Below are 26602 nucleotides of genomic sequence, written 5' to 3'. Positions count from 1 at the left end.
ATCTCAGACAGGGGGCCCCAGTTCGCGTCCCAGTTCTGGGCCGCCTTTCTCAAGGGACTGGGTATCGAAAGGCGACTCTCCTCTGCATATCACCCACAGACAGACGGCCAGACAGAGAGGGTTAATCAAGTTCTGGAACAATATCTCTGCTGCTTCCTGAGCTACCATCAGGACAACTGGTCGGATCTGCTGCCATTGGCTGAGTTTGCCTACAACGACGCCTGCCATGCCTCCATGGAACAGAGCCCTTTCTATGCCAACCTCGGGTACCACCTGCGCCACCACCCCTGCACAACGGAGGCATCTCTCGTGCCTTCCGCCAGTGATCTGGTCTCCCACATTCAGGAGACACAAGCCAACCTGGTACGGCACCTAGAGAGAGCCAAGGCCGATTATAAGGCGCAAGCTGACCGACGGCATCAGCAGGGGCCCACGTTCCAGGTCAGGGACAAGGTTTGGCTGTCCTTGGAGCACCACCATACCAGACATCCCTCGGCTAAGCTGGACATTTCCTCATCCTGCAGCAGATCAATCCGGTCGCCTACAAGTTGGAGCTTCCCCCCTCTCTGAAGATCGACCCAGCTCAAGCCCTGCCATGCAGACTATTTTCTGGGTTGCATTGCCCGGCCACAGCCCCCGGTCCAGGTTGACGGCCATGAGGAGTTCCAGGTCACCCAGTTCCTGGACTCGAAACGGCTCCATGGCAAACTCCACTAATTGACTGGGTGGGCTATGGGCCCGAGGAAAGATCATGGGATCCGCCCGACTTCGTGCACTCACCTGCCAAGGTTCGGGCCTTTCACCGGAGGTTCCCAGACAAGCCAGGACGGGGGGGGGGGGGAGTACTGTCAGGAGTGGGTGCAGGAGCCAGGCCCTGTGACTGGTAGGGCCTTGCAGAACTGGGGCCTTCCTAAGTTTGGCCTGGAAGGGCAAGGCATGGCCGCACAGATGAGGCTTGACAGAAGTCTCGTAGCACCTGGTAGCAAGGGCCGGGAAGGGATATATAAGACCAGCATTTTCCTCTGGCTCTTTGCCACAACAACACGCTACCCACCTAGCTGTGCTTCGGCTTCCTGACTCCTGGTATCCTGACTCTTGGACCCTTGGCTTCCTGACCCCTGGACTGCTGACCCTGGACTGCTGATTCCTGCTTCCCAACCTCTACCCCAGTCCCGACGTACCAAGCCGGGACTCCGACTGCCCGTAACACATCCTTCTGTCCAACTGAAGATAAATGATGTTATACTGCTAAGAAAATTAAATTCCAAGTCCTTTTAGGGTTATTTAGTTCACTCCGTAAGTAATAAAAGTTGGGGAAGAGTCAGCTGTAAGTTTCCATTGTAAACCCTTTGCAAAATAGAGCTTCCCTCCCTTTTCCCATTTTTTTATACACACAGTTCCGTTTAATGTTATATTCCATATCTATAATCCAATTTCATCCCTCCGCACTTGTACATATATAATTTGAACTAACATATGTAGAGGAAAAAACTTTATATAAAGAAACCCCACCGTCTTTTGCATCAAATGAAGTCTTCTCTCAAGTTCAAACCTTAATGACCTTGCAGCTGGTTCAGTTCCACAGTTTATGATCTCATCTCTTCTAGCATGTGCCTGTATTTTAGTCCAAATTAAGCTCTAATTAACATGAGAACCTCTGCTTCTTAATGGTGGTGTAGGAGGGTTTTCGGTAGGTGAAGTGCTTTTGCACTCAGTGCCTCCCTGCCACCCCCATTCCATGCCGGAACGAGAGCCAGGTACCGAGACGAACTGCAAGTGAAGCCCATTCCCCTGCCCCCCGTCCCTGGGAGAAACTTGCAAGGACAATTACCCTAAATCATCCTGGTTTTTCCTTCGTCAACAATCTCCCACTGTCGTGGGAGCTGCCTCCATTAAGGCAGACTGGACCCGGAAGCCCTGTATTTTATGCTTTAGAAACATATGAAAAGCCTGCGGGATAAGGCCAATGGTCCATCTAGCCCAGCATCCTGTTTTCACAGTGGCCAACCTGATTGCCTACAGGAAGTCCACAAGCAGGACCTGAGTAAAACTCTACGCATTTGTGATTCCCAGCAATTGGTATTTAGAGGCATACTGCGCCTCTGACAGTGGAGGGTTGCCATATGTCCTCTTTTTCTAGGACACGTCCTCTTTTTCATGCATATGTAAAATGAGTCATCATAGCGATCCATAGTTAAAAGTAGAAGTTGGCAAATGTGTCCCTTTTTTGCTCTTCAGAATATGGCAACCCTTCTATGAATTTGTCTACTCCTCTTTTAAAGCCACCCAAGTTGGTGGCCATCACTGCCTCCTGTGGTAGCAAGTTCCATAGTTTAACTATATGCTGTATGAAGTACTTTTGTCTGTCCTGAATCTTCCAACGTTCAGCTTCATTGGATGTCCACGAGTTCTAGTGTTATGGGAGAGAGATAGAGAATGCAAACTTGTCCCTATCCACTTTCTCCATGCCCTGCGTAATTCTAGACACTTCTGTTATGTTTCCCTCTTACTCGCCTTTTCTCTAAACTAAGAAGTCCCAAATGCTGCAACTTTTCTTTATAGGGAAGTCACTCCATCCCCTTAATCATTTTGGCTGGCCTTTTCTGAACTTTTTCCAGCTCCACAATAACCTCTTTGAGGTAAAGAGACCAGAACTGTATACAGTACAGTATTCCAAAAGCGGTTGCACCATAGATTTGTATAATGGCATTATGATACTGAAAGCTTTATTTTCAGTTCCTTTCCTAATGACCCCCAGCAAGGAACTCAATTGTTTTCACAGCTGCCACACACTGGGTCAACATTTTCATTGAGCTATCAATTACATCTTGAGACTATTATTAGAAGGAGTTTGACAAGTTGAAATAATAATAATAGTAAATACCTGTACCTATAAGTTCAGCAGGTTTATTTGGTCTTTTGTTGATGAACGTTTCAAAGGCTTCTTTCATGCCATTGACAAACTTCTCATTCTTCAAAAAGCAAATGTCAATTATATGATCAACTTTATGCTTAAAGTCCAGCAGTTCTTGGACCATGGTTTTGTCTTTTTCTGGATTTATTACTATGGTGCTTCCAAATATCTACAAAGAAAAAAAAATGTTATTTAGAAACAATTCTGTTGATTGCCACACACAGCTCGTGTAAACAAGACCCAGTTTGTAAGCAAAAACACTGCATGTTTTAGACATAAGCAGTTAGCTCCAGCCAATTCAATGTCTGTTTCATTTATATCCTGCCCTTCATCCAAGGAGCGCAAGGCAGTGTAAACTGTTTCCCCTAAGATTGTATTACTACCACAATTAAATTAGGCTGATACAAAGGCAGTCAGTGAGCTTCATTGCTGAGTGGAAATTTGAATTTAATATTTAATGTATGCATATACTGCCTTTCTGCCCAAATACCCAAGGTGGTTATTTCGCCACCCCCCCCCCAAAAAAAAATTGAGTTGTAGTTTTCTTTGTACTAAAGCTTTGTACCAGGACAAACATAACCACCAGTAATCTATAGTAAAGATTTGGGAACATTTTAAAATCAGATATAAAACCAACCTAGTACTATAAACATGGGGAACAGTATCATTTGGGGATAGAAAAACATCCAAAATAAAGCATTTATTAGGCACCCAAGTAATCAGAATGTTATGTCAAGAAAGAAAATCCAATGCACCCAATGGATATGATAGTTCCCCACTGTAATTTTGATATGTTGGTGCAAATTTGCACAGGCTGTATTTTAGAAGACTATGACAACTTCTTAACCACATAATTTCCATATATAGGCCTATTTTACAACTTTACAGGCATTTCCCCCCACTTTAAAGGTTTGTTCCTCCTAGATAACCTTTGGATATCAGCCACACATTGCTACCTTTATATACTCAATCCACTGCTGCAAGAGAGCTTGTACTCCATTTTTCACCTTACTGAACAACTGATATAATAGAGACAAGTCCTTAATTCGGTTCTCATCTAGGAGGTGATTTAAACCTGCAAGATAAAGGTGTGTTACCAATAACTCCAAATGAATGCATTTTCATCCAAACAAAACAAAAGTTTCAAACTTCAGCTTAACCAATAATAATAATAATAATTAATATATTTGTACCCCGCCCATCTGGCTGGGTTATCCCAGCCACTCTGGGCAGCTCCCAACAGAATATTAAAAAGAGTATAAAACATCAAACATTTAAAAATTCCCTAAACAAACAAACCATTCCTTCCCATTACCATTTTGACTACATAAAGTTTATCAGAGCAAAACATGAGGAAAATGGCATAGATATACTCATTCTGTTACTGCTGCTGTCTCTTTTTTTTTGACAGATTCTGGGGAAGCCATTAAAGTTTAGAATATTTAAGGAACTTTGTGTCAAAAAGGAAATAAAAGAATGGATAGGAGGAAATGGATAAATGGAGACAACACATTAGCCCAGTCTGGATGTAATGCTAAGCCATTTAGTGAAGTAGGAGAGTTGAAAATACTGCCAATATATTTCACATCTGGCAACCAATGTGCCCCTTTGGTTTCAGATAGTACATGGGTAGAAGAGTCTAAAAATCCCGGGACACAAATTTCCACAGCTCTCTAGCAGCTATGGTGGCTCATTTACCAGAAGTAATGTTTTTACCATTAACTCTGGAAATGTATTCTCAATTCTGATCAAACTAAGCCTCCTGATGCATATTTTGCTCTAGGACAGGCATAGGTAAACTCGGCCCTCCAGATGTTTTGGGACTATAATTCCCATCATCCCTGACCACTCGTCCTGTTAGCTAGTGATGATGGGAGTTGTAGGCCCAGAACATCTGGAGGGCCGAGTTTGCCTATGCCTGCTCTTGGAGGCTTAGTTTGGTCAGAAAAGAGTATACATTTCCATAGTTAAAACTATGGCTTACTGAAGCAAGCCATGATCAAAACATTTTGTCTGTAGGGGGCCACATTCCTTGAGGAATTATTTGTCACGGATGTATTGTTGGTAGTGGGCAGAGCCAAAGTCAGTGGTAGGGTCACTGTTTTTCCCTCCCTGCTCAGCAACAATCTGATGATGGAAGAGGAACAGACTGCTATTTCCAGAGGTCTGAACTGATAGCTTGGCAAGGCATTTTAAAAATTAGGCAGAAGTCCACGGGTCACCCTTTTCTTTCTTTCTCCAAATCTTTATTAGCCATTACGTATATAGACCATCTTAAAACATTCATACACAAAAAAATTAAAATATATACAAAGAAGCAGCCATATAAGATATATAGTAACAGAAATTTTCATTGGAGTGTCTTCCCACTAAACCATGCTATTTACCACTCTAATAGATACTATTGACAGAAACTCAGCCACCCTTGCAGTTACCTCTGGCTTAATATCAGACAGGTAGAATCTGATTTTCTCATTGTGCCATGTTGTTAAACTACCCCAAAAGAGGGATAACACGTTTACGTAGCTGGTTGTACAATGGACAGTAGAAAAGAATATGTACTACAGCGTCCGACAAATTCATTTTTTTTATAAGATATTTATTAAAGTTTTCAAGATATTACAAAACACACAAATAAAGAAAAAATACAAAGTAAAAATATTTAAAAACAATTCATTCCTTCCATTACTTGACCTTCATTTGCTTAGTTTCAGGACCTCCTCACACCTCCCTTTTTTGTATTCCAGTTCAATTATTTCGTTCAGCAAATCCCTCCCCTCTTTATGTATCCTAATCATTAATCATAAAATATTGTAATTTTAGATTTTTACATATTAGTAAACCATTTTTTCATATTCCTTATAACCTTTCAGCTAAAGTTCACTTAGTTTCTATCCAACATCATTCTAGCATTCATTAATTTTACAATATTTCTGTAAATAGTCTTTAATTTTTTTCCAATCTTCCTCCATCGACTCTTCTCCCTGGTCTCGGATTCTGCCAGTCATTTCCGCCAATTCCATATAGTCCATCACCTTCATCTGCCATTCTTCCAAGGTGGGTAGATCTTGTGTCTTCCAATACTTTGCAATGAGTATTCTTGCTGCTGTTGTGGCATACATAAAGAAAGTTCTGTCCCTCTTTGGCACCAATTGGCCGACTATGCCCAGGAGAAAGGCCTCTGGTTTCTTCAAGAAGGTATATTTAAATACCTTTTTCAATTCATTATATATCATCTCCCAGAAAGCCTTAACCTTTGGGCACGTCCACCAAAGGTGAAAGAAAGTACCTTCATTTTCTTTACATTTCCAACATTTATTATCGGGCGCATGATAAATTTTTGCAAGCTTGACTGGTGTCATGTACCACCTGTATATCATTTTCATAATATTCTCTCTTAGGGCATTACATGCCATAAATTTCATGCCTGTGGTCCACAACTGTTCCCAGTCAGCAAACATAATGTTATATCCTAGATCTTGTGCCCATTTAATCATAGCAGATTTCACGGTTTCATCCTGAGTATTCCATTTCAACAACAAGTTATACATTTTTGACAAAATCTTAGTATTGGGTTCTAACAATTCTGTTTCCAATTTTGATTTTTCCACCTGGAAGCCAATTTTCTTATCCAAATTATATGCCTCCATTATCTGATAATAATGAAGGCAGTCTCGCACTTTATCTTTTAATTTTTCAAAACTCTGCAATTTCAATTTGTCTCCTTCTTGTTCCAAAACTTCCCAATATTTTGGCGATTTGGCCTCCATACTGAGCCTTTTCTGAGCCTTTGCTTCCATCGGTGACAATCACCTAGGGGTTTTATTTTCCAATAAGTCCTTATATCTTATCCAGACATTTAGCAATGCTTTCCTGACAATATGGTTTTTAAATGCTTTATGTGCTTTAACCTTGTCATACCACAAATATGCATGCCACCCAAAAACATTGTTGAAACCTTCTAAATCCAAAATGTCTGTGTTCTCAAGAAGCAGCCATTCTTTCAACCAGCAGAATGCTGCTGATTCATAATAAAGTTTGAGGTCTGGCAGGGCAAATCCACCTCTATCCTTTGCATCGGTTAATATTTTAAATTTTATTCTGGGCTTTTTGCCCTGCCAGACAAATTTAGAAATGTCTCTCTGCCACTTCTTGAAACAGTCCATTTTGTCCACAATTTGCAATGATTGAAACAAGAATAGCATTCTTGGCAATACATTCATCTTTATAACAGCAATTCGACCTAGCAAGGAAAGCTTCAAGTTTGACCATATCTCTAAATCCTTTTTCACTTCTGACCAACATTTCTCAGAATTGTCTTTAAATAGGTTTAAATTCTTAGCAGTCATGTTAACCCCCAAGTATTTTACTTTCTTAACCAATGTTAAACCTGTCTCCTTCTGAAACCTCTCTCTCTCAATCGGTGTTAAATTTTTCTCAAGCACCTTAGTTTTTAACTTGTTCAACTTAAATCCTGCCACATGACCAAATTCCTGAATCAATTCTAAAACTCTTTTAGTACTAGATTCTGGCTCCTGTAACGTCAATACTAAATCATCTGCGAAAGCTTTCAGTTTGTACTGTTTAGCTCCGACCTGTATACCTTTAATCAAACGGTCCCTTCTAATCATATTTAGCAAGACCTCCAGGACCGAAATAAAAAGCAATGGGGAAATTGGGCAGCCTTGTCGTGTCCCTTTCTCAATCTTAAATTCCTCTGTTACCACATTGTTCACTATTAGCTTAGCTTTGCGTTCTGAATATATTGCACTTATACCATTTTCAAACCCTTGACCAACCCCCACCCCCTGAAGATTTTTCTTCATGAAACTCCAAGAAATATTATCAAAGGCTTTCTCCGCATCAACAAAAATTAAAACTGCTTTGGTATTGATGTTCACTTGCAACATCTCCAAAATGTCAATTATATTCCTCGTGTTGTCAGACAAGTGTCTACCTGGGAGAAAGCCGGCTTGGTCTTTATGGATCTCTTCTACTAATACCTTTTTTAACCTTTTAGCCAAAATATCTGCAAAAATTTTATAATCCACATTAAGCAGGGATATGGGGCGGTAGTTCTTAAGTTGCGTCTTTTCAGTCTCATTTTTCGGTATTAGTGTAATATAAGCTTCTTTCCACGACTCTGGCGCTTTTCCCCCCTCCAAAATTTCATTACAAACCTCCTTTAGTGGTTGAATTATCCAGTCCTTCAAAGATCTATAGTATTTGGAGGTTAAACCATCTGGCCCTGGAGATTTGCCCAACTGCATGTTCTGGATGGCACCTTCCACCTCCTGTTCTGTTATTTTATAGTTCAACATTAACTTATTTTCTTGGGAGATTTTTTGAAGTCCATTTGTTCTTAAAAATTTGTCTAAATCGCACTCTTTCTGTGGCCCTTGTGTGTATAGCTGTTTAAAGTACCTCTGGAAGCATTTTCTAATTTCCACTGGATTCTGGATGTTCTTTCCTTCCACTTCCAAGTTGGTAATAGTGTTAAGTTTTTGTCTTTTTTTCATTTGCCAAGCTAGCAGTTTTCCACATTTATTAGCCGATTCAAATGTCCTTTGTTTCATCTGTTTAATTTTCCATTCTATTTCCTGATTCATCATCTTCATATATTGAACTTGGTATAACTTTATTTCTCTCAGAATCTCTTGTGATTTTGGTTTCGCTCTCAGTTTCTTCTCCCCCTCTTTTATTTTTTCCAGAATTTTGTCTTTTTTCTCATTTTGGGTTCTCTTCTTTATTGCATTCTGTTGAATTAGAAACTCTCTCATAACTGCCTTGCTTGCGTCCCAGATTACTCTTTTTTCAATGGTAGTGTTCATATTTATCTCAAAGTAGTCTCTCAAGGTTTTTTGGGCCTTCTTGGTAACTTCTTGATCTCTAAACAGGGTGTCATTCATCCTCCATCTGAAGGAGCCGATAGGTGTTAATTTCATCTCCATTTTCACAGCATTATGGTCGGAGCAGGTTTTAGGGCAAATTTCCACTTTTCGAGTTTTAGGTGCCAGTCCTCTAGTAATCCAAATTTGGTCAATTCTTGTCCATGTCATTTTGGCTTCAGAGAAGAAGATTCCCTCCCTAGCCAGGGGGTTCTTTATTCTCCAAATGTCAATCAAGTCCATATTGTCAGTCATCTCAAAAAAGGTTTTTGGTAGTCTGCCATCTTTGGTAACTACCTGTCTCTGCGACTTGTCCATGTTTGTGGATACCACTCCATTCATGTCTCCCATCATTATAATGTTATAATCCATATAGTCCAACAATGTCTCATGCAACTTCTTAAAAAATTCAGATTTCCCCTCATTTGGAGCATATACGCCTACTATCAGAAATTTTTCTCCTTGTGTTTGAATTTCAATTGCCACATATCTTCCTTGATCATCTTTAAAAATAAATTTAGGTGATAGGCTCTCTTTCGCATAAATTACAACTCCTCTCTTTTTGACTTTGTCCGATGAAATAAACTCCTGGCCCAATCTTTTATTAATCAATACTTTCCTATGGAGCCTTATCACATGTGTTTCCTGTAAACAAATCAAGTCCAATTGTTCCTTTTTCAATAAATGAAAGACTTTTTTCCTTTTCTCCGGGGAATTAAGTCCATGAATATTCCAACTTAATAGTTGCAGGGACATGGTGTATTTATTTTACTTTTCCTCCAACTGCACCAAGTAATTGTTCTTGTTCTGTTGGTGGTATCACCTTCTCTAACTTGTCCAGTCCCAAAGGTAGTGGTACTATGTCCTGTATTCCTGGTTTTAAAGCTCTTGGCTCTTTTTCAGTTTCTTTTTGCAAATCTTCTTCGTAATCTTTCAGAAATGTTTCTTTATGTTCCACTGATCTTATTTTAAACTTTTTCCCTTTAAAAGTAAAAGATAGGCCTTGAGGGAATTCCCACCTAAAGATGATTCTGTTTGCTCTTAGCAGGGCCACCAAGTCTCCGTAGTTAGACCTGAGATCCAAGAGATGTTTAGGGATGTCTTTAAATATCTCCACTTTTGATTCCTTTATTTCCAAGGTCTTCTGGAAGTGCAAGCTCAATATTCTGTCTCTCTCCTCTCTTGATCGGAGGGTAATCAAACAGTCTCTCACCCTGTTCTTTCTCCCCCCTCTTCCAAGTCTGAAGGCACTTAGTATCTTGAAGTCTAGCTTGTCTGGGTCTAGGTCCCAAAAGTCAGTAAATTCCTGCGTAAGAAAGTCACTCAGGTTATCTTTCTCAAGTTCGGGTACAGCCCTGATCCTTAGATTTGTCTGTTTTTCTTTCAATTCGATCATAGACAGCGATGACTTATGATCCTCCAGCTGCCTGCATATCGGTGGAATCTTTTCCTCTATCTTTTCCTCTACAGCCAATGCTTTTTGCTTGGCCTCTTCAGCTGTTTTTCGATTAAAAGTAGATTCCTGCAGCAGTTTCTCAATAGATTCTGTATTTGAGTTCACCTTCTGCCCCAAGTTATTGATACTTGTTGTATTTTGGTCAATTTTAGTTGTCGCTTCAGCCACTTGTTTACTCAACTTTTCCAAAGATTCAAAAATTTTATCTAAGGCTGAAGATAAGCCCCCTTCAGCTGCCATTCCTTTAGAGGCCACCTGGGCTGAGTCTTCCCCTGGTGGGGCAGGAAAGCTGGGTGCTGACGGTCTACGCTGCTGCTGCCTAATTTTACCAGACCTTGTTGTTTTTTCCTGAGTCGAGTCTGCCATAGCACTTTATCTAAGAATCAAGGTCGGTCCCACGATTGCTTGTTTGTGGTGGAAAATTCCCCTTTAGTATAGCCAATTTAAAGTGGGAAATTCCCTGGCCAGTTGTAGCAATTTCAAAGTTCCTCTAGGGGGACACAGTAGCAGTTCCAAATTGTAGCAATAAAATAGCTATTCCAACTTTCAAAGATCCCCCCTTTAGCCAAAAAGGGCAACAGTTTCAAATCCAGTGGGACTTTTCAGAATCAAAATATCCCTCTTGCAGAGTTAGCTGTCAAAAAGTTGCATTATCTTTTGACAGCGCGTTTCCCAATACGGCAATTTCAATGTCCCTTGACAGTCCGTTCCCAGGCATTAAGTGATGGTCTTGGTTCACTTTCTCTCTTCTTTTGCGGGCAAAAAATACTTCCCCTTCTCCCTCCCCTCTCCCGCACCACAGGGAGGGAGTTCTTTTTTTATTGATGTGGGATTTAAGTCTTTTTCAATGCAGTTTCAAGCTCTTTGCTTTGACAGTCTTTGCTTTGATCTATTTACATAAAAGGAAGGCGGACTTCCTGTTTACACCTTCCCGCTTCGGTGCCAAATTAGCCCTTTTCCCCTTAAGTTCCCCGATCTTCAGACTTAACCTACTCACGGGTAGTTGTTTCTTAGCCGAATTGTCACAGGAAAAAGGTCGGCGCTCTCCGGCAACAGCTGCGCGGCTTCACTCCACGGAAGAAGCAGTTGACTCTCAGCACCGCGCCAGACTCCCCGCTCCACTCCGGAACCCTTTCCAGGGTTCCCTCACAAATTGGGGGGGCGCTAAGGGTGCCCGCCGAGTCCCACGGTCACAGGCTTCACCCGCCTGTGATTTTCGAATGAGTCCCCGCTTCGCTGTAGCGGCAAGACCCGATTTCCGCGGAGCTATTCCCTCAAGACTAGAGGGAATCCGCCATTGCCGATGGCGCCGCCTCCGGAAGTCCTTCCAGCGTCCGACAAATTCAAATAACATCTGCAATGTCTATCATTTCTAGGGATGTTTAAATATCTGCCCTTAACAAAAGCTGAGGGGAAAACATTCAGTTGGGCTAACATAAATGCCCTGCGTTGGGCTAGAATTATTATCTTTGAGATATAAGTGATCCTGTTATCGGTTTATGGGCTACTACTAAAATGAGGCTGCATTTTAAATTGTATTTTAACTCGTATTTTAACTAACTGGTTTTTTTTTTTTTTTTTTACGTTTTATTGTAATTTTATTGGTGTTAGCCGCCCCCCCTGAGCCCGGTTCTGGCAGGGTATAAATAAAAAATTATTATTATTATTATTATTATTATTGTATTTAAACCATAGAACTTGGAGGAGCAGATTTTATTTACAGCTAACTCAATGTTTTGTTTTTCAGTATCCCTTAATCTAATTTGGATATTGGGATAAATATATTGCTCAGTAGAATTTTACAATAATTCCAAGTCAATACCAATAGATCTAATTTTGCTGTGTATGAGTTGGAGCCATCTGGATTTATAGAAGTCCTTAAGTAAATCGGAAAGCAGACTCAAAGGTTGGGAACGAAAATGGCAATGCAGCCAGTATTTTATACTGTGAATCCACACCCAATATTCCACCATGTGTATACCTAATTCTGCATACATCGTCTCATACTTGATTGAATTTGGGAGCCCAAGGATACATCTCAGGAAACTTGAGTGTATCTTATCAAAATCACTATTATATGCTTATATCCATATTGGGATCTCAAAAAGTAGATGATGACACTTTAGCTTGAAAAATCTGAATGGCTGGCAGGCACCCTTTGCGCCTCCCCCACTCGCGGGGAAACCCGGTTTCGGGGATCCGGAGCGACGTGGGGTGAGCGGCGCGGTGCTTCGAATCATCTGCTTCTTCCATGGAGCAAAGCCGCATAGCTGTTGTCGGAGAGCGCTGACTTTTTCCTGTGGACAATTTCACTCTAAAGTAACTACCCGTGAGTAGAGCTTAATTGGGAAAATTGGATTTTTTTTTTAAAAAGTCTAATTTGGCATCGAAACGGGGAAGGTTCAATACAGGAAGTCCGCCTTCCCCTTTTGTAAATAGACTGAAGCAATTGAGGCTGCAAGCTGAAGTCTTGGAAAGCCTTTTGTAAAAGACTAAATTTCCATAAGTAAAGAATACAATCCCCCCCTTGGAGGCAGGAGAAGAGGGGAGAGGGAAGTTGTGAACTGAGTTTGCCTGCGGAAGAGACCAAGAGAGGTAAAACACCGCCACTCGGACCCTGGGAACAGGCTGCTAGAAGGTCCGACGTTTTGGTGAGACATTTATTGACAGTGCTTGGATCGTGTTGACAGCTAGCATAAGAGAAGCTACATTGTTTCTACTGTTTCCAGCAGTGAAAGTAACTGAAAATTGAAATTAGTTTTGGGTCGTTTGAACTGTGCTTTAAGAGGATATTACTTATCAATACAAATAGAAACTGTTTCCCTCTAGTGGAAGTTCTTGAAACTGGCGGCTACATAAGATCTGGGCTGGGAAATTTCCAGTTGTAAGATAAAAACCGTGAGACTGTGAGCTGACCTTGAATCTATTGAGTGTTATGGCAGATGCGAAAGACGGAAGGTCGCCAGAAGAGGCCTTAGTGATTGTATTAGTGAAAATAAATTCGCTGGAACAGCTTCACAAGAAAATGGATGTGATAAATATGAAAGTGGATGCTGCAAATATAAAAAATGATTTAATGGTAGAAAGTCTAAATAACCTGGGACAAAAGGTGAATATCAATACAGAAACCACCCAGAAATTGATACAGGAATCTATCCTGATACGGCAAACTGCGGATGAAGTTAAGGAGAAAACCCTCGCTGCTGAAGTTAAAGTAATTCAACTGGAGAGAGAGAGAGTCCCATCCATACAAGGACAATTTGATGAATACGAGCTGACACTTGATATGACTGAACTTAAAGAGAAACAGATGAAATTGAGGATCAGAGCCCTACCCGAGGAAAAGGAAACCTTGATAGAGTTCCAGGAGGAGATAGGACTAACATTGGTTGAGAAAGAGAGGTATTGGGGGGTTAGTATGACTGCCAGAAATGTGAATTTATTCAAGGGCAACTGTGAAGGACGTTGGCTTGAAGAGAAGGGGGATTTGGAAATAGGGCTAAATTGGAAGTTGCTATTGTTGGGCCGAGTTGCTGTGGTGGGGACGAGGGTTGCGGTGAGGTCGGGGATGTTGCTTTTGTTTCAAACATTGCAAGTTTTGGATGGGAGGGATTGTTTCAGGAGGTGGCAGAGGGATGTCTCTAGATCTGTATGGCAGGGCAGGAAGCCTCGAGTAAAATTTAAGATATTAACGGATGTTAAAGAAGGAGGTGGACTTGCCCTGCCAGACCCCTAAATTTTGTTGTGAATCATCTGCTTTTTGCTGGCTGAGAGAATCGGCAGAATCCGAGACCAGGAAGAAGAGCTGGTGGAAGAAGACTGGAAGTTTAAAGACTATTTCTCGAAATATTGCAAAATTAATGAATGTTAGAACAAAGTGGGAATGAAGTTATATGGCTTTAGCAGGAATGTTATAAGGAATTAAGTATAAATAGATAAATTGAGCATTAAAGGGAATAAAATAAGGTTAGAATGTGTTAAGATAATTATAGGATAGAAAACAGAGGAAGATGGAAAGGAATTGCTGAAATAATTAATTGATGTGGAATACAAAAAGGGAGGTGTGAGGAAGTCGTGAAAATAAGCGAATGAAAGATATGACATTGAAATTGATTAAAATGGTCTTTGTTTTGTTTTATTTGTTTTATGTGTTAGTGTTTTGTAGTGTTTTTGCATTGTATTGTGTTGTTTTTTGTTTGTTGTTTCTTTTTGCTTCTTTGTTTGTAGTGTTTAAATTTTTGGATGTATTGTATTATATTGTATTGCTTTGTTTAACTCTTTTTCTTCTTTTTGTAACTTTTAAACTCTTAATAAACATTATTTAAAAAAGAAAAAAAAGAAAAATCTGAATGGCAGCTGGTATAAATTGGTTACCTTTCTGAAAATAAAAGCATGCTGCTGCTGAGGAGGTACACTTTGCCTGTTTTATAGCACTTGTGCGATGGTTTGACCAACCTGAGTTGCTCTGGAATAAAATTCTGAGATTTTCATTCTTTCCCATGCTGCAGAGTGTGTGTGACTACTAGATCACATGCTCTGTGTGTTGACATTCCATTCTTTGGAAGCATGGGAATGGAAGGAGCTCTGTGCCACTTCCATCTTCTTTGTTCTTTGTTCTGTTCTGTTGTTGTTCTCTCTCGGAGACATGCCATAATGGCTCTGTTCTTTATTTCGATCCTGTAAATAAATCACTAAACCAAGATGCTAGGTATCCTCAGTCTCAGCTTCTGCTAAGCTCTGCTGCTTGCTTGAATGTCCGGAGGAGTGAATGCTGTGCTATGCGTTCCGGACCGGTGCCGGGAGAAGGCCGTCTCCCACCGAGAAGCACCAACAAATGGTTACAGGGCCCACAGAAACAGGCGTCTGATGCTCGGAGCCAGAGACTGTGTGATTTACGAGGCTGGAATGCTGGACACATTGCGAGGTATGTGGCTTGGGTTACTGCAGGAAACACTGCTAGCTTTTGCTTTTCAAAAGCAGGAAAACAGCGGCAGTTCACTGCTCATGATTTACGACTGCTAGCAGGTTTTCAGCAGCAGTTAAGGATTACCCAGAGCATGAAAGGGGTGTAGCCTTCCCCAAATTAATGCAGGGAATTATCAAACCTGGGAAATTTATGCGAAGGCATTTCTATGGAAGGAGGGAGTGTGGGAAACAATGGAAGACCCAACCCCAGGAGATCATTCAGCCACTTGGAAGAAAGCGGATTCCAAGGCAAGAGACTTATTAAACCTTGCAGTATCTCCTGAAGAATTACTCCTTCTGAGAGACAAAGGGTCAGCCAAGGATATTTGGAAAGCTCTGTGGGATGCCCACCTGACAGTAGCAGCATGAGTGTCACTACAGTGGTACCTCAGATTAAGAACTTAATTCGTTCTGGAGGTCCATTCTTAACTTGAAACTGTTCTTAACCTGAGGTACCACTTTAGCTAATGGGGCCTCCCGCTGTCGCCGTGCCGCAGCTGCACGATTTCTGTTCTCATCCTGAAGCAAAGTTCTTAACCCGAGGTACTATTTCTGGGTTAGCGGAGTCTGTAACCTGAAGCGTCTGTAACCTGAAGCATCTGTAACCTGAGGAACCACTGTACTCCATTTCAGGAAGCTGCACAGAATGGCCTTACAGCCAGGGGGCGACATGCGTGCCCATTTGATGCAGATGACGACTCTGAGGCAAGAGCTGATACAGAGACAGACTGAGATCCCAGAATCTCTGTTCTGCTTTCTGATTCTGGATTTGTTGGACAGTTCGTTTGGTAGCATAGCGTCACAGCTGGCTGTCTTACACACTGCCGATCTGACGGCGCAGCATGTATGTGCAGTTCTCCGGAATGAGGATGATCGCAGGAAAGCTGCAGGTCGTGTTCGGGGGAGTTGACTGTCATGTCACCCCAACTAGGGATGCAGGCACTAGATGGCGCCAAAGCTCTGAAGGCAGTGAGGTGTTTCTCATACGGCAGAATGAGGCACATGCAGAGGGATTGCAGACAACGCCCAAATACTAAAGAGGAAACCAGCAAAGGCTCTAAAGGTGCAAAGAGCAAGAGCAAGAGCTCTGGCAAGCCTAAACCTGCGCAACACACGGCTTTGGTCGCACACTGGTCCAGTCCAACAGCCCAGAACGATTTCGTCACAGATTCTGGAGCAACAAAGCACCTGTGCCACGATAGACATTTGTTTGTCACATTTACGCCACAGAAGGGAGCTGCGCAGCAGGTGGACGGTCAGTATTGCAAGCAGAAGGAGTTGGATTTGTCTCGCTTCTGAGGACCATAATTCGTAATATGCTTTTTGTTCCAGGTTTGGTGGACAACTTACTGAGTGTCTCTCAGCTGACAGCGCAAGACTTTACTGTTATCTTCAGTGTTGGGTGTAGTGAAGGGTTAACCTTCTGTGTCTCGAGGCTGAGAGGAGGCGCTTACAAGGGAAGTAAGCCAGGACGTGACGAAAGCAGCTTGGAATGCTGTGAGCTGAGTGGAAAGTGAAAGCAGGTTGTTGCGGCGCTGCACTGAGAGAGAAGGACGCAGAGAAAATGCAGCTTGAATCTGATGGCTGTTATGGATTGTAATTACACTACTTTTGTGCAAATAAAGGGATATTAGGACAGAAGAAACGTGTGGGACTTGTTTACTGATCTTTTGACACACGCCGCTGTGTAATTCTGCTAATTGCTTTACGACCACTTCAAAGCCACACTGCGTAAACAGAAGCTGCAGAGGCTCGCAGGGAAGCGTGGCTGGGCGCCAAACAATAAAGCAATAAATCTATCGGAACATTCAGTAAACAGAGATGCACCATCAGGAAGAATGGAAAAAACATTTTACATGCTGACTGTGTTAATGGCTTGTTCTTATTGTCTTATGATGATGCTGTTGATGTTGATATGCAAAGTGAAGTGACATGTTGTGATATGTCTACTAACAAAATTTTGCATGCAGGTTATGTCCACGACCACCACAGGAGGCTTGGCCACCTGAACTTTCAGGCTATTGCCAAGATGCCTGATCTGGTCCAGAGGATGACCATTAAACCCTGCAAATTTCACATGAAGTGTAAGTCATGTGCAGAACACAAGGTCAAGGTTGCTCCAAAGGGTAAGGTATCTGGCAGGGAAGCCAAAGAGCCCTACCAGATTGTGCACGCACACCTTGTTGGTCCACTAAAGCCCTCATTAGGCAAGGCAGAATTTTTCATGGTACTGATAGATCAGTTTTCCAGATATATTCATGTTTTCGTGCTCAAGCAGAAGTCAGAAGCATTTCCTAGGTTCCAGGAATTCTGTGCTTGGCTGGAGAACGTCCACAAAAAACAAGTGGGTTGTCTTTTCACTGACAGGGGTGGGGAGTTCTGTTCTCAGCCGTTTGAGGCTTTTCTAGCTGAGAAGGGAATCCAGCATGATGTTACCAATCCCAGAGCACCATGGCAGTGTTAGGATATTTCCGTTCCACCTTAAAAGGGAGCAGGCTGTGAGTCACAGAGTCTGCGTATTTCCTGTTCACAGGATGTTTATGTTTTCTGTTGCTTTCGTTTTCTCTCTGTGTGTCGTAGACACTAAAGCAGGCAGTCTTGTTTTCCTGTGTTCTGATCAATGCTGAATAAACTTGTAAATAATGCTCTCCTGAGTGCAACTTTTGGCTGTGCATTATCTGCTGATAGTGTGCGCATGAGCTCTGGAATGTGGCAAGAAATCTTCTAGAAACTCATGTCGCTAATTGTTGATACTGCGTGACTACGGGAGGTCGATGGATCGTCCGGCAGCCGGCTTGGGGGCCATGATGGACTTTATCTCCCTGGCAGTATCCCAACAGGCAGAATGGTCTTTGTGAAAGGGTAAATGAGACTCTCCTACCAGGCATGCAATCTCTTTTGCATGATGCTAATTTTCCTGATTCATATTGGGCTGAAGCTTTGAACTGTTTTTCTTATGTGTATAACAGGAGAATTTTTTCACCAATAGGATGCACTCCCAATGAGAAGCTGTTTCGTAAGAAACCATTTGTCAAGCACCTGAGAATTTTTGGTTCTGACATGTGGGTTCACACTCCTCAGAGCGGCAAGCTCAGCAAACATGGTTTGCATGGTATTTTTGTGGGATACAAAAAAAGGGCATACAGAGTGTTAATGTCTGACACGAAGACAGTAAGATTCACCAGAAGTGTTCAGTACAATGCAAAGTGAGGAGACAATGTGGGAATCTTCCAATGTTACCCTGATGCTGATAACTGTGAGGAATCTGAGGAGGAGGGGGGTTCAGATGCCAGTTCAGTGGGAAGTGGTAGTGCTGTGGACTCGGATGACACAGCGGACTGCAAAAGTGCAAAAGCCTCTCTCAGACCATCTGACGAGTCTGACACTGAATTGGAGGAACCACTGTTCACCATAGGCCACCATTCTCCTAAAGAGGAGAAGCCTAGCATGGAAGACTTGCGTATAGTACGCAGATCTGAAAGAGCCACAAAGGGTAAACAACCCAAAAGGTATGCTGAGGAGTTTGCTAAATCAGCCAAAACAGATACAGCTGTTGTTAGTAACTCAGAGAAGGTTTGGGAACCTTCAAGCTTCCAAGAGGTCCAGAGTTTAACCTCAGAGGATGCTGAGCCATGATTAAATGCCATGAAGGCTGAACCTGATTCCTTAAGAGAGGAACAAAACATGGGAACTAGTTCCATTGGTACCAGGGATGAAGCTGGTTGATAGCAAATGGGTCTTTAAGGCCAAGACAGACCAGAATGGCACAAAGCCAGATTGGTCACCCGAGGTTTTTCACAGGTACCAGGTCAAGACTATCATGAGACCTACTCACCCACCGTCAAGTATGAGAACATTAGGCTTATGCTCAAAATTGCTGCAAAGGAGAAACTGGACATTTTGTATCACGATGTGAACACAGCATTTTTGTACGGGGACCTGGGTAAGTCAATTTATATGCTTCCACCTGATGGAGTACAGGTACAGAAGGGATTGGTTTGTGCTCTCAAGAAATCCCTGTATGGTCTCAAACAAAGTGCCCGGTGTTGGAACTCTAAACTAATGAAGACATTGTTTTCTCCAGGTTTTCACCAAGGCAAAGAAGATCCATGTGCAAAAGAGGAGGAGCAAAACAAACTGTATTGTGTATGTTTTGTTGATATTTTTCTTTTCTTTTGAAAGGATCAGGTCTTATACAATGGTACCCTTGCTCAACTGAAGAAGCATCAAGTTTGTTGCTCAAAACACACAAATCACTCTGGAGCTCAGTCACTCAGCGTCTGCTTCCAAAATAGTTGTTGCCGAGTCTGAGTTCTGCCCCTGCCTCTTCCCACATTTAAAGCACCACTTTCGCTTCCTTTCCTGTTCACGCCTCACATTAATTCTTGAGCGCCTATGCATCATGGGATGGGCTATTTCCAGTGGCCCTCCCTCTGAGTCCGAGCTTAAACTGTCAGTCTGTGTCTTCTCCCTTGAACTCTCCCCTTCCTTCTCCTTGTTCTCGGAGCTCAGGCTTCTACTGAAACTAGGCTGCTTCTCCCTCGTTCCGCATTCCTGCCTAATTACCTCCTCCTGTCTCTCCACGCTCTCCCCCTTTGTCAGCAATGGGACGCAGCTGACAGAGGGGATATTTTGGTACACCAATCACAGAAAATTGCTGATGTATTGACCAAACTGAACTTTGTTGATGCTAATCCTGTGGATACACCAATGGTAACAGGTTTTCAGTTAGATGACACCGATGAAGCATTTTTTGATGTTACACTGTACAGATGTGTTCTAGGCAAGCTGAATTTCATTGCCCAGTGTTCAAGACCAGATATTGCAGTCAGCACAAATTTGCTGAGCAGACACGCTTGCTGAATGGTTTCTTAATATGTAATGGTTCATCATTGTTCCACTCGATGTGTATGTCTTTAAGGGGCTAGAGAAAGGGCCAGAGCAAAATAACGAGACCCAGCTTTACAGCTGTGAAACATAGCAGGTGCTGCTGAGTTGTACTGATTAAGCTGTGTCAGCAATTGGGTGTAGTATATAAGGAGCAGCACCTAGCTCTCCCATTACCCTGGGGGATGGGTTGGTGGTTGGGTCTGGTTTGTTGATGTATTTAGTGTAAATGGAGTTTTTGTTTTTCTTATTTAAACCTTGTTTAAGTTATTTTTGAGTCCCTTTTTAATGCATGGTCTCCCCAGCAAGCTCTCTGCAGCGCTACCATACTGTAAAAAGCCAACAACGCTAACAATCCTACTGTTCAGGATTGGAAAGCTCTGAAGAGCATAGCACGCTACCTAAAGGGTACTATGCACTACAGACTGAGATTTACCAATCAAAAGTCTGGAAATCTTGAGATATTTGCAGAAGCAAGTTTTGGAAGTGACACCACAGATGGTAAAAGCACTTCCGGAGTGTGCTACATGTACAAACAGTGCCTGTTTGGTCGTGCAAGAAGCAGACAACAGGGAGCCTAAGTTCTTGTGAAGCTGAACTCAATGCTCTGTCATATTCACCTTTGGATTGTGAATGGTTGTTGCAACTGTTTGAGGACATGAGGGTTAATGTAAAGTGTCCTATACAGGTTTATCAAGAAAACAGGTCATGTTTGTCTTTGCTCACTTCTGAGGGATGTAAGCAAAGAACCAAGTACTTGCTGTTAAAATTACAGCGTGCAAGAGAGTGTATGCAGAAAGGACTCATTCAGGTGTCCTACATGTCAGGAAAAGAAATTCCTGCAGATCTGTTGTCAAAAGTTGTTAACAAGGAACAACTTCAGATATATGTACAGAAGCTGCGGTTAAGCTAAACACTGCAGCAACTATTACCATGAAAAGGGGGAGGATGTCAGGATTTTCATTCTCTCCTGTGCTGCAGAGTGTGTGTGACTACTAGATCACATGCTCTGTGTGTTGACATTCCATTCTTTGGAAGTATGGGAACGGAAGGAACTGTGTGCCACTTCTGTCTTCTTTGTTTTTTGTTCTGTTCTGTTGTTCTCAGAGAAGAGACACGCCATAATGGCTCTGTTCTTTATTTCGATCCTGTAAATAAATCACTAAACCCAGATGCTACGTATCCTCAGTCTCAGCTTCTGCTAAGCTCTGCTGCTTGCTTGAACATCTGGAGGAGTGAATGCTGTGCTATGCGTTCTGGACCGGTGCCGGGAGAAGGCCGTCTCCCGCCGAGAAGCACCAACAATCTATGCATCTTTACTTGAGGAATTTCTTGTCCTCTTATTTTCCATTTCTCTAGTTTCCGGGAATTAGAGAAGACCAGAATTTATGTCTTCTCATAATTTAAAGAGCATTTGTTAATTTCACAGTAAGAAACCAAGGAGAGTAAAAGACAATTCAAACCTATCCTCGTCAGTGATAATAAGGTTGCATCATCCACATACAGTAAAAGTGGAACTGGGTTTTGGTAGATTTGGGGGGCATGTGATTCTATTTTTTTGATGTGCTCTGGAAGATCTGATAAAAATAAATTATAAAGAAAAGGGGCAAGAATACACCCTTGTTTTAAACCTTTCGTGTTAGGGATATCAGAGGAGAGGTGACCTTTGATATTAAGTTTCATTTGGCAGATGTTAAAAGACTATAAATTCTATCTTAAGATCAACAAATGTTTATCAGTCCCTAACTCTGCAAGCTTCTTTAACAATATCATACAATTAATTGAATCAAAGGCAGCATGGAAATGTACGAATGCTGCACAAATCTTGGATTGATTTTGAAATCCGTATTTTTCAACCAAATGCGTAAGTATGAGACAATGGTCTAAAATGGAGCAGGCTTTGGAAAAACCTATTTATTCTTTCCCTGGTAAGTTTAGATTTTTCATCCAGGTAAGCAGTTTAAGTATAAAATGCTTAGCATAGATTTCCCCTATCACTGAAAGTAGACTTATCGGTCTGTAGTTCTTTGGTTCTCCCAGATCACCTTTTCTTAAAGATTGGAATAATTATTGATCTGAGCAATATTTCAGGGATGACTCCATATTTATTAATAAGAGTAAATAACTGCGCTAGGGGTTCTGCTCACCAATCTATGAAAGTCTTAAATAATTCTATTGGTAGACCATCTAGCCCTGGTGACTCGCCCAATTTAAAAGTATTGACTATCTCTCGAATTTCCTCCTCTTTCACCCTTGGCCACTCCTCCAGTCTCTCCAGTTTGTTATCATTGGTCTCCTTTCCAATTCAATTCACAGTGCAGGTCACTAAATATGGATATGAAATACTGGGTCCATTTGGATTCTGCAATTGGTGGAACAACTAAATGGTTGCCAGCTTTCAGGCTTCCATACACTAACAACCAAAACTCTTTGTTGTTTTTGTTTTGGATGGAGTCGAGAAATTGGGACCATTTTGGGGAGGCATATTTTTGTTTCTTTTCAGCCAAAATATTATGATATTTTCCTTTTTCATCAAGGTAGACAGGTTCTACTTTAGTATGGTTATCTCTGAAAATTTGGCGCAATTTTCTTTTAAGTTGAAAACATTCGTCGTTGAACCAGGAACTAGTTCTGTATTTAAATGCCCTGACATTTGGTGGAGTGTTGAGCTCTTCAAACGTTTTGAAAATTTCAGTATATACTTTCAGAATACGAGACTTTATATTATTTAAATTAGAGAGTACCTGATTTCTAAAATCAACTAAGTTTTTGCCCCACTACTACTCATTTCCTGAGACCATTTTAGTTGGATCATTTGCTCATGTTGGCAAAAATTTGTTATTCCAATTGTTTCAAACCTAAATTTAAATTTATAGACATCAACAGTGGTTGGTGATCACTTTCAGTATGCATCCCAATTTTGAAATCCACTATCAGATTTACAATATTGTAAGGGACCAGCATTTAATCAATGACACTACATCCTCAAGGGGAAAACTATGAGAATTCCACTTTTCTATCCCCATCTGTTGAGCCATTCACAATTTGTAAATTAAAATTGTTACACAGCTCTAGCAAACATATACCTTCCCTGTTTATAACCTTGTCTCTAGGGAGTCTTCCTATTTTCATTGAATATGCAATATCATTGGTGGTATTCCAATTTAAAGTACCGTATTTTTCGCCCCATAGGACGCACCGCCCTATAGGACGCACCTAGTTTTTTGGGGGGGAAATAAAGGAAAAAAAATATTTCCCCCCCAGGCACGGGGCTGGCGCAGGGAGAAGTCCCAGCTTCCCCCGACCCCAGCCCCCAGAAGAGCCTGCTATCAGCAAGCCTAGGGAGCCGCGCCGGTCTACCCAGGCTTGCGGACAGCTGTGCGAAGCCCGGGCGCGCTGAGGCTTCCTAATGCAGGCAGCTCTGCGCAACCCTCCGGAGGCCGGCGCGGCTTGGAGGGTTGCGCAGAGCTTCCTGAAGCCTGGAGAGAGAGAGCCTCTCGCTCTCCAGGCTTCAGCGAAAGCCTGTATTTGCCCCACAGGACGCACCCACATTTCCCCTTCATTTTTGGAGGGCAAAAAGTGCGTCCTATAGGGCAAAAAATACGGTAGTAAATAATTGTTCATTATCAATTCCCACCCTAGCATTGAAATCGGCTGCTATTATTGAGGTGTTTACTGTAGGTTTTATCAGTCAAATTCTCTTCTTTTTTAAAAAATTCTTTTTATTGATTTTCTATGCCAAACAACAACCAAAAAAAGAAAAATAACAACACAAAACACACCAATGGAAAAAAAAAAGAAGAAAAACATCAGCCAAAACAGAAAATATAAACAAACCAGAAGACGAACATCGGTTAACACAAATAATAGTTGACTTCCCTCCACCTCTGTTTTGGGTTATGTAAAGTAATAATTCTGTTCTGCAGTTTTCATTTTATGTCATCTAAACATCGCAAGGATTATATTAAACCTACTGTGATTTTTATATCTGTAGAATTTGATTCCATGTATGTTATAAATTTAGTCCAATCGTCAATAAACTTTGTACCTTTTTGCTGTCTGATATTCTGTGTCATTTTTGCCAAATCCATATATTCGAATAATTTAATTTGCCAATCTTTAACAGTCGGGATATTTGGGGTTTTCCAATTTTTTGCTAACAAGATCCTGGCAGCTACGGTTGCATATTGAAACATTATATGATCCTCTTTTTTAATCTCGTCTCCGATCATTCCCAGAAGGCAGGCTTCGGGTTTTTTAACGAAAGTGTATTTAAGTATTTTTTTCAGTTCATTGTATATGGATTCCCAAAATTTTTTGATTTCTTCACACTTCCACCACATGTGGAAGAAACTTCCTTCTTTGGTTTTACACTTCCAACACCTATTATCTCCGGTCTTATACATTTTTTGCAGTTTCACAGGGGTGATGTACCAACGGTACATCCTCTTTTCCATATTTTCTCTGAGGGTGGTGCAAGGTGTAAATTTCATTCCTTTAGTCCACAACCTCGTCCATTTGTTGAAATCCAAATTGTATCCGAGGTCTATTGCCCATTTTGTCATGACATCCTTAACCTCCTCGTCCTTGGTGTCCCATTCTAATAGCTGATTGTACATTTTAGATAGCAGTTTGGTTTTACTTTCTATTATCTCTACCTGGAACTTGGATTTTTTTTCATTCATTCCGATCTTTTTATCTTCCTTCCATAAGGCATTAATTTGATGGTACTGCAGCCAACCTGATAATTTACTTTTTAACTCTTTATATGGTCTAATTTTCCATCCTCTTTCTGATCTTTCTAGGAGGTCTTCATAGGTCCATCTCTCACCTTCTTCTATATTTGTTTTTTTAATAGTTAACATATCTATAGGCGATAACCACCAGGGGTTTTTTCCCCCAACAGTTTCTTGTTCTTTTCCCATGTTTCTAACAATGTTCCTCTGATGATATGGTTCGAGAAGCCTTTATGCACCTTTTCCTTATTCTGCCAGAGATAAGCATGCCAACCAAATCTTAAGTCAAATCCTTCTAAGTCTAGCAGATCTGTATTTTTCAAAGTAATCCATTCTCTAAGCCAGCAAAGGCATGAGGCTTCATAGTACAGTCTCAGATTTGGGACCGAGAATCCTCCCGTCTTTTTTATCCGTTAACAATTTAAATCTGATTCTCAGTCTTTTACCTTGCCATATAAATTTAGAGAGAATTTTTTGCCAGTTTTGGAATATTGCACTTCCTCTAATCACCGGGACATTTTGGAATAGGAATAATAGTTTCGGCAGTATGCACATCTTGATTGCTGCCATTCTACCTGACCAGGAGAGTTTTATCCTGTTCCAGATATCTAGTTCCTTTTGGATATCCTTCCAGGTATTTATGTAGTTATCAGCCATTAAATTTATGTTTTTCATTGTAAGCCACACTCCTAGGTATTTTACCTTTTTTACTTCTTTAATTCCTGATTGGAGTTCTAACTGCCTCCTTAAGTCTTCCCCCATGTTCTTGACCATCATTTTAGTTTTAGTTTTATTTAGCTTAAAGCCCGCTACCCTCCCAAATTCCTCTAGAAGTACCAGGACTTTGTCCATACTTTGTTTTGGGTCCTCCAGTGAGATTACCAAGTCATCCGCGTATGCTTTCAGTTTGAATTCTTTCACCCCAATTCTAATTCCTCGTATCTCTGATGTTTTCCTTATCTTATTTGCAATTACCTCCAATACCATTATCAAAAGAAGCGGTGACAGGGGGCAACCTTGTCTCGTACCCTTGGAAATCTCGAATGTATCAGTTAAACTGTTGTTAATAATCAGTTTGGCTCTTTGACTAGAATAAATTGCTTTGATTCCCTCCATGAAGGCACCTTCTATCCCTGCTGTCTCCATACACTTTAATAGGAACTGCCATGATACATTATCGAATGCTTTTTCTGCATCGATAAAAATTAATACTGAAGGGATTTCATTCTTCCTTTCCAGGTATTCAATGATATTTATTATATGCCTAACGTTATCTTTTAGTTGTCTATTAGGAAGGAATCCAGCTTGATCTGTGTGTATTACATTTTTTAGATAATGCTTAAGTCTGTTTGCCATAATTTCCGCAAATATTTTATAATCGTTATTAAGAAGCGATATCGGTCTGTAGTTTTTTATACTCAGTTTGTCTGACTCCGCTTTGGGTATCAACGTTATGTGGGCATCTTTCCAGGAGTCCGGTATCTTCCCTCCTTGTAGGATGTTATTCATTACATCACGTAGCACCGGGGCTAAATGTTCTCCAAGAACTTTATAATATTTGGCCGATAAGCCGTCTGGGCCTGGAGCTTTCCCTAGTTTCATTTTCTTTATTGCTTCCTGGACTTCATCTATTGTTATGGACTTGTTCAATTGGGTTTTCTCTTCCTCCGTTATGGATGTTATTCTGTTATTTTCTAAATATTTTCCTATTTCTATTATATCTTCTTCTTTTTTGTATAATTTTTCAAAAAAATTT

General features: G+C 41.3%; 1 protein-coding gene across 2 annotated transcripts in view; it reads right to left on the bottom strand.

The window, feature by feature from the left end:
* The window catches only part of LOC308467737 (cullin-4B), a 120532-nt gene that overhangs the window by 66987 nt on the left and 26943 nt on the right, over nt 1–26602 (bottom strand). For both annotated transcript variants that reach the window (XM_080989432.1, XM_080989433.1), the window contains 2 exons: nt 3871–3989; nt 2891–3083 (listed from right to left, as the gene is read on the bottom strand). In XM_080989432.1, the coding sequence (XP_080845558.1) occupies nt 2891–3083; nt 3871–3989 (312 nt within the window). The remainder of the gene's footprint in view (nt 1–2890; nt 3084–3870; nt 3990–26602) is intronic.

The sequence above is a fragment of the Podarcis pityusensis genome (assembly GCF_964106645.2).
Source record: "Podarcis pityusensis genome assembly, chromosome: W".
Classification (NCBI taxonomy): Eukaryota; Metazoa; Chordata; class Lepidosauria; order Squamata; family Lacertidae; genus Podarcis; species Podarcis pityusensis.
Note: the sequence above shows the minus strand (reverse complement) of the source record. Positions and strands in the feature narration are given on the sequence as shown.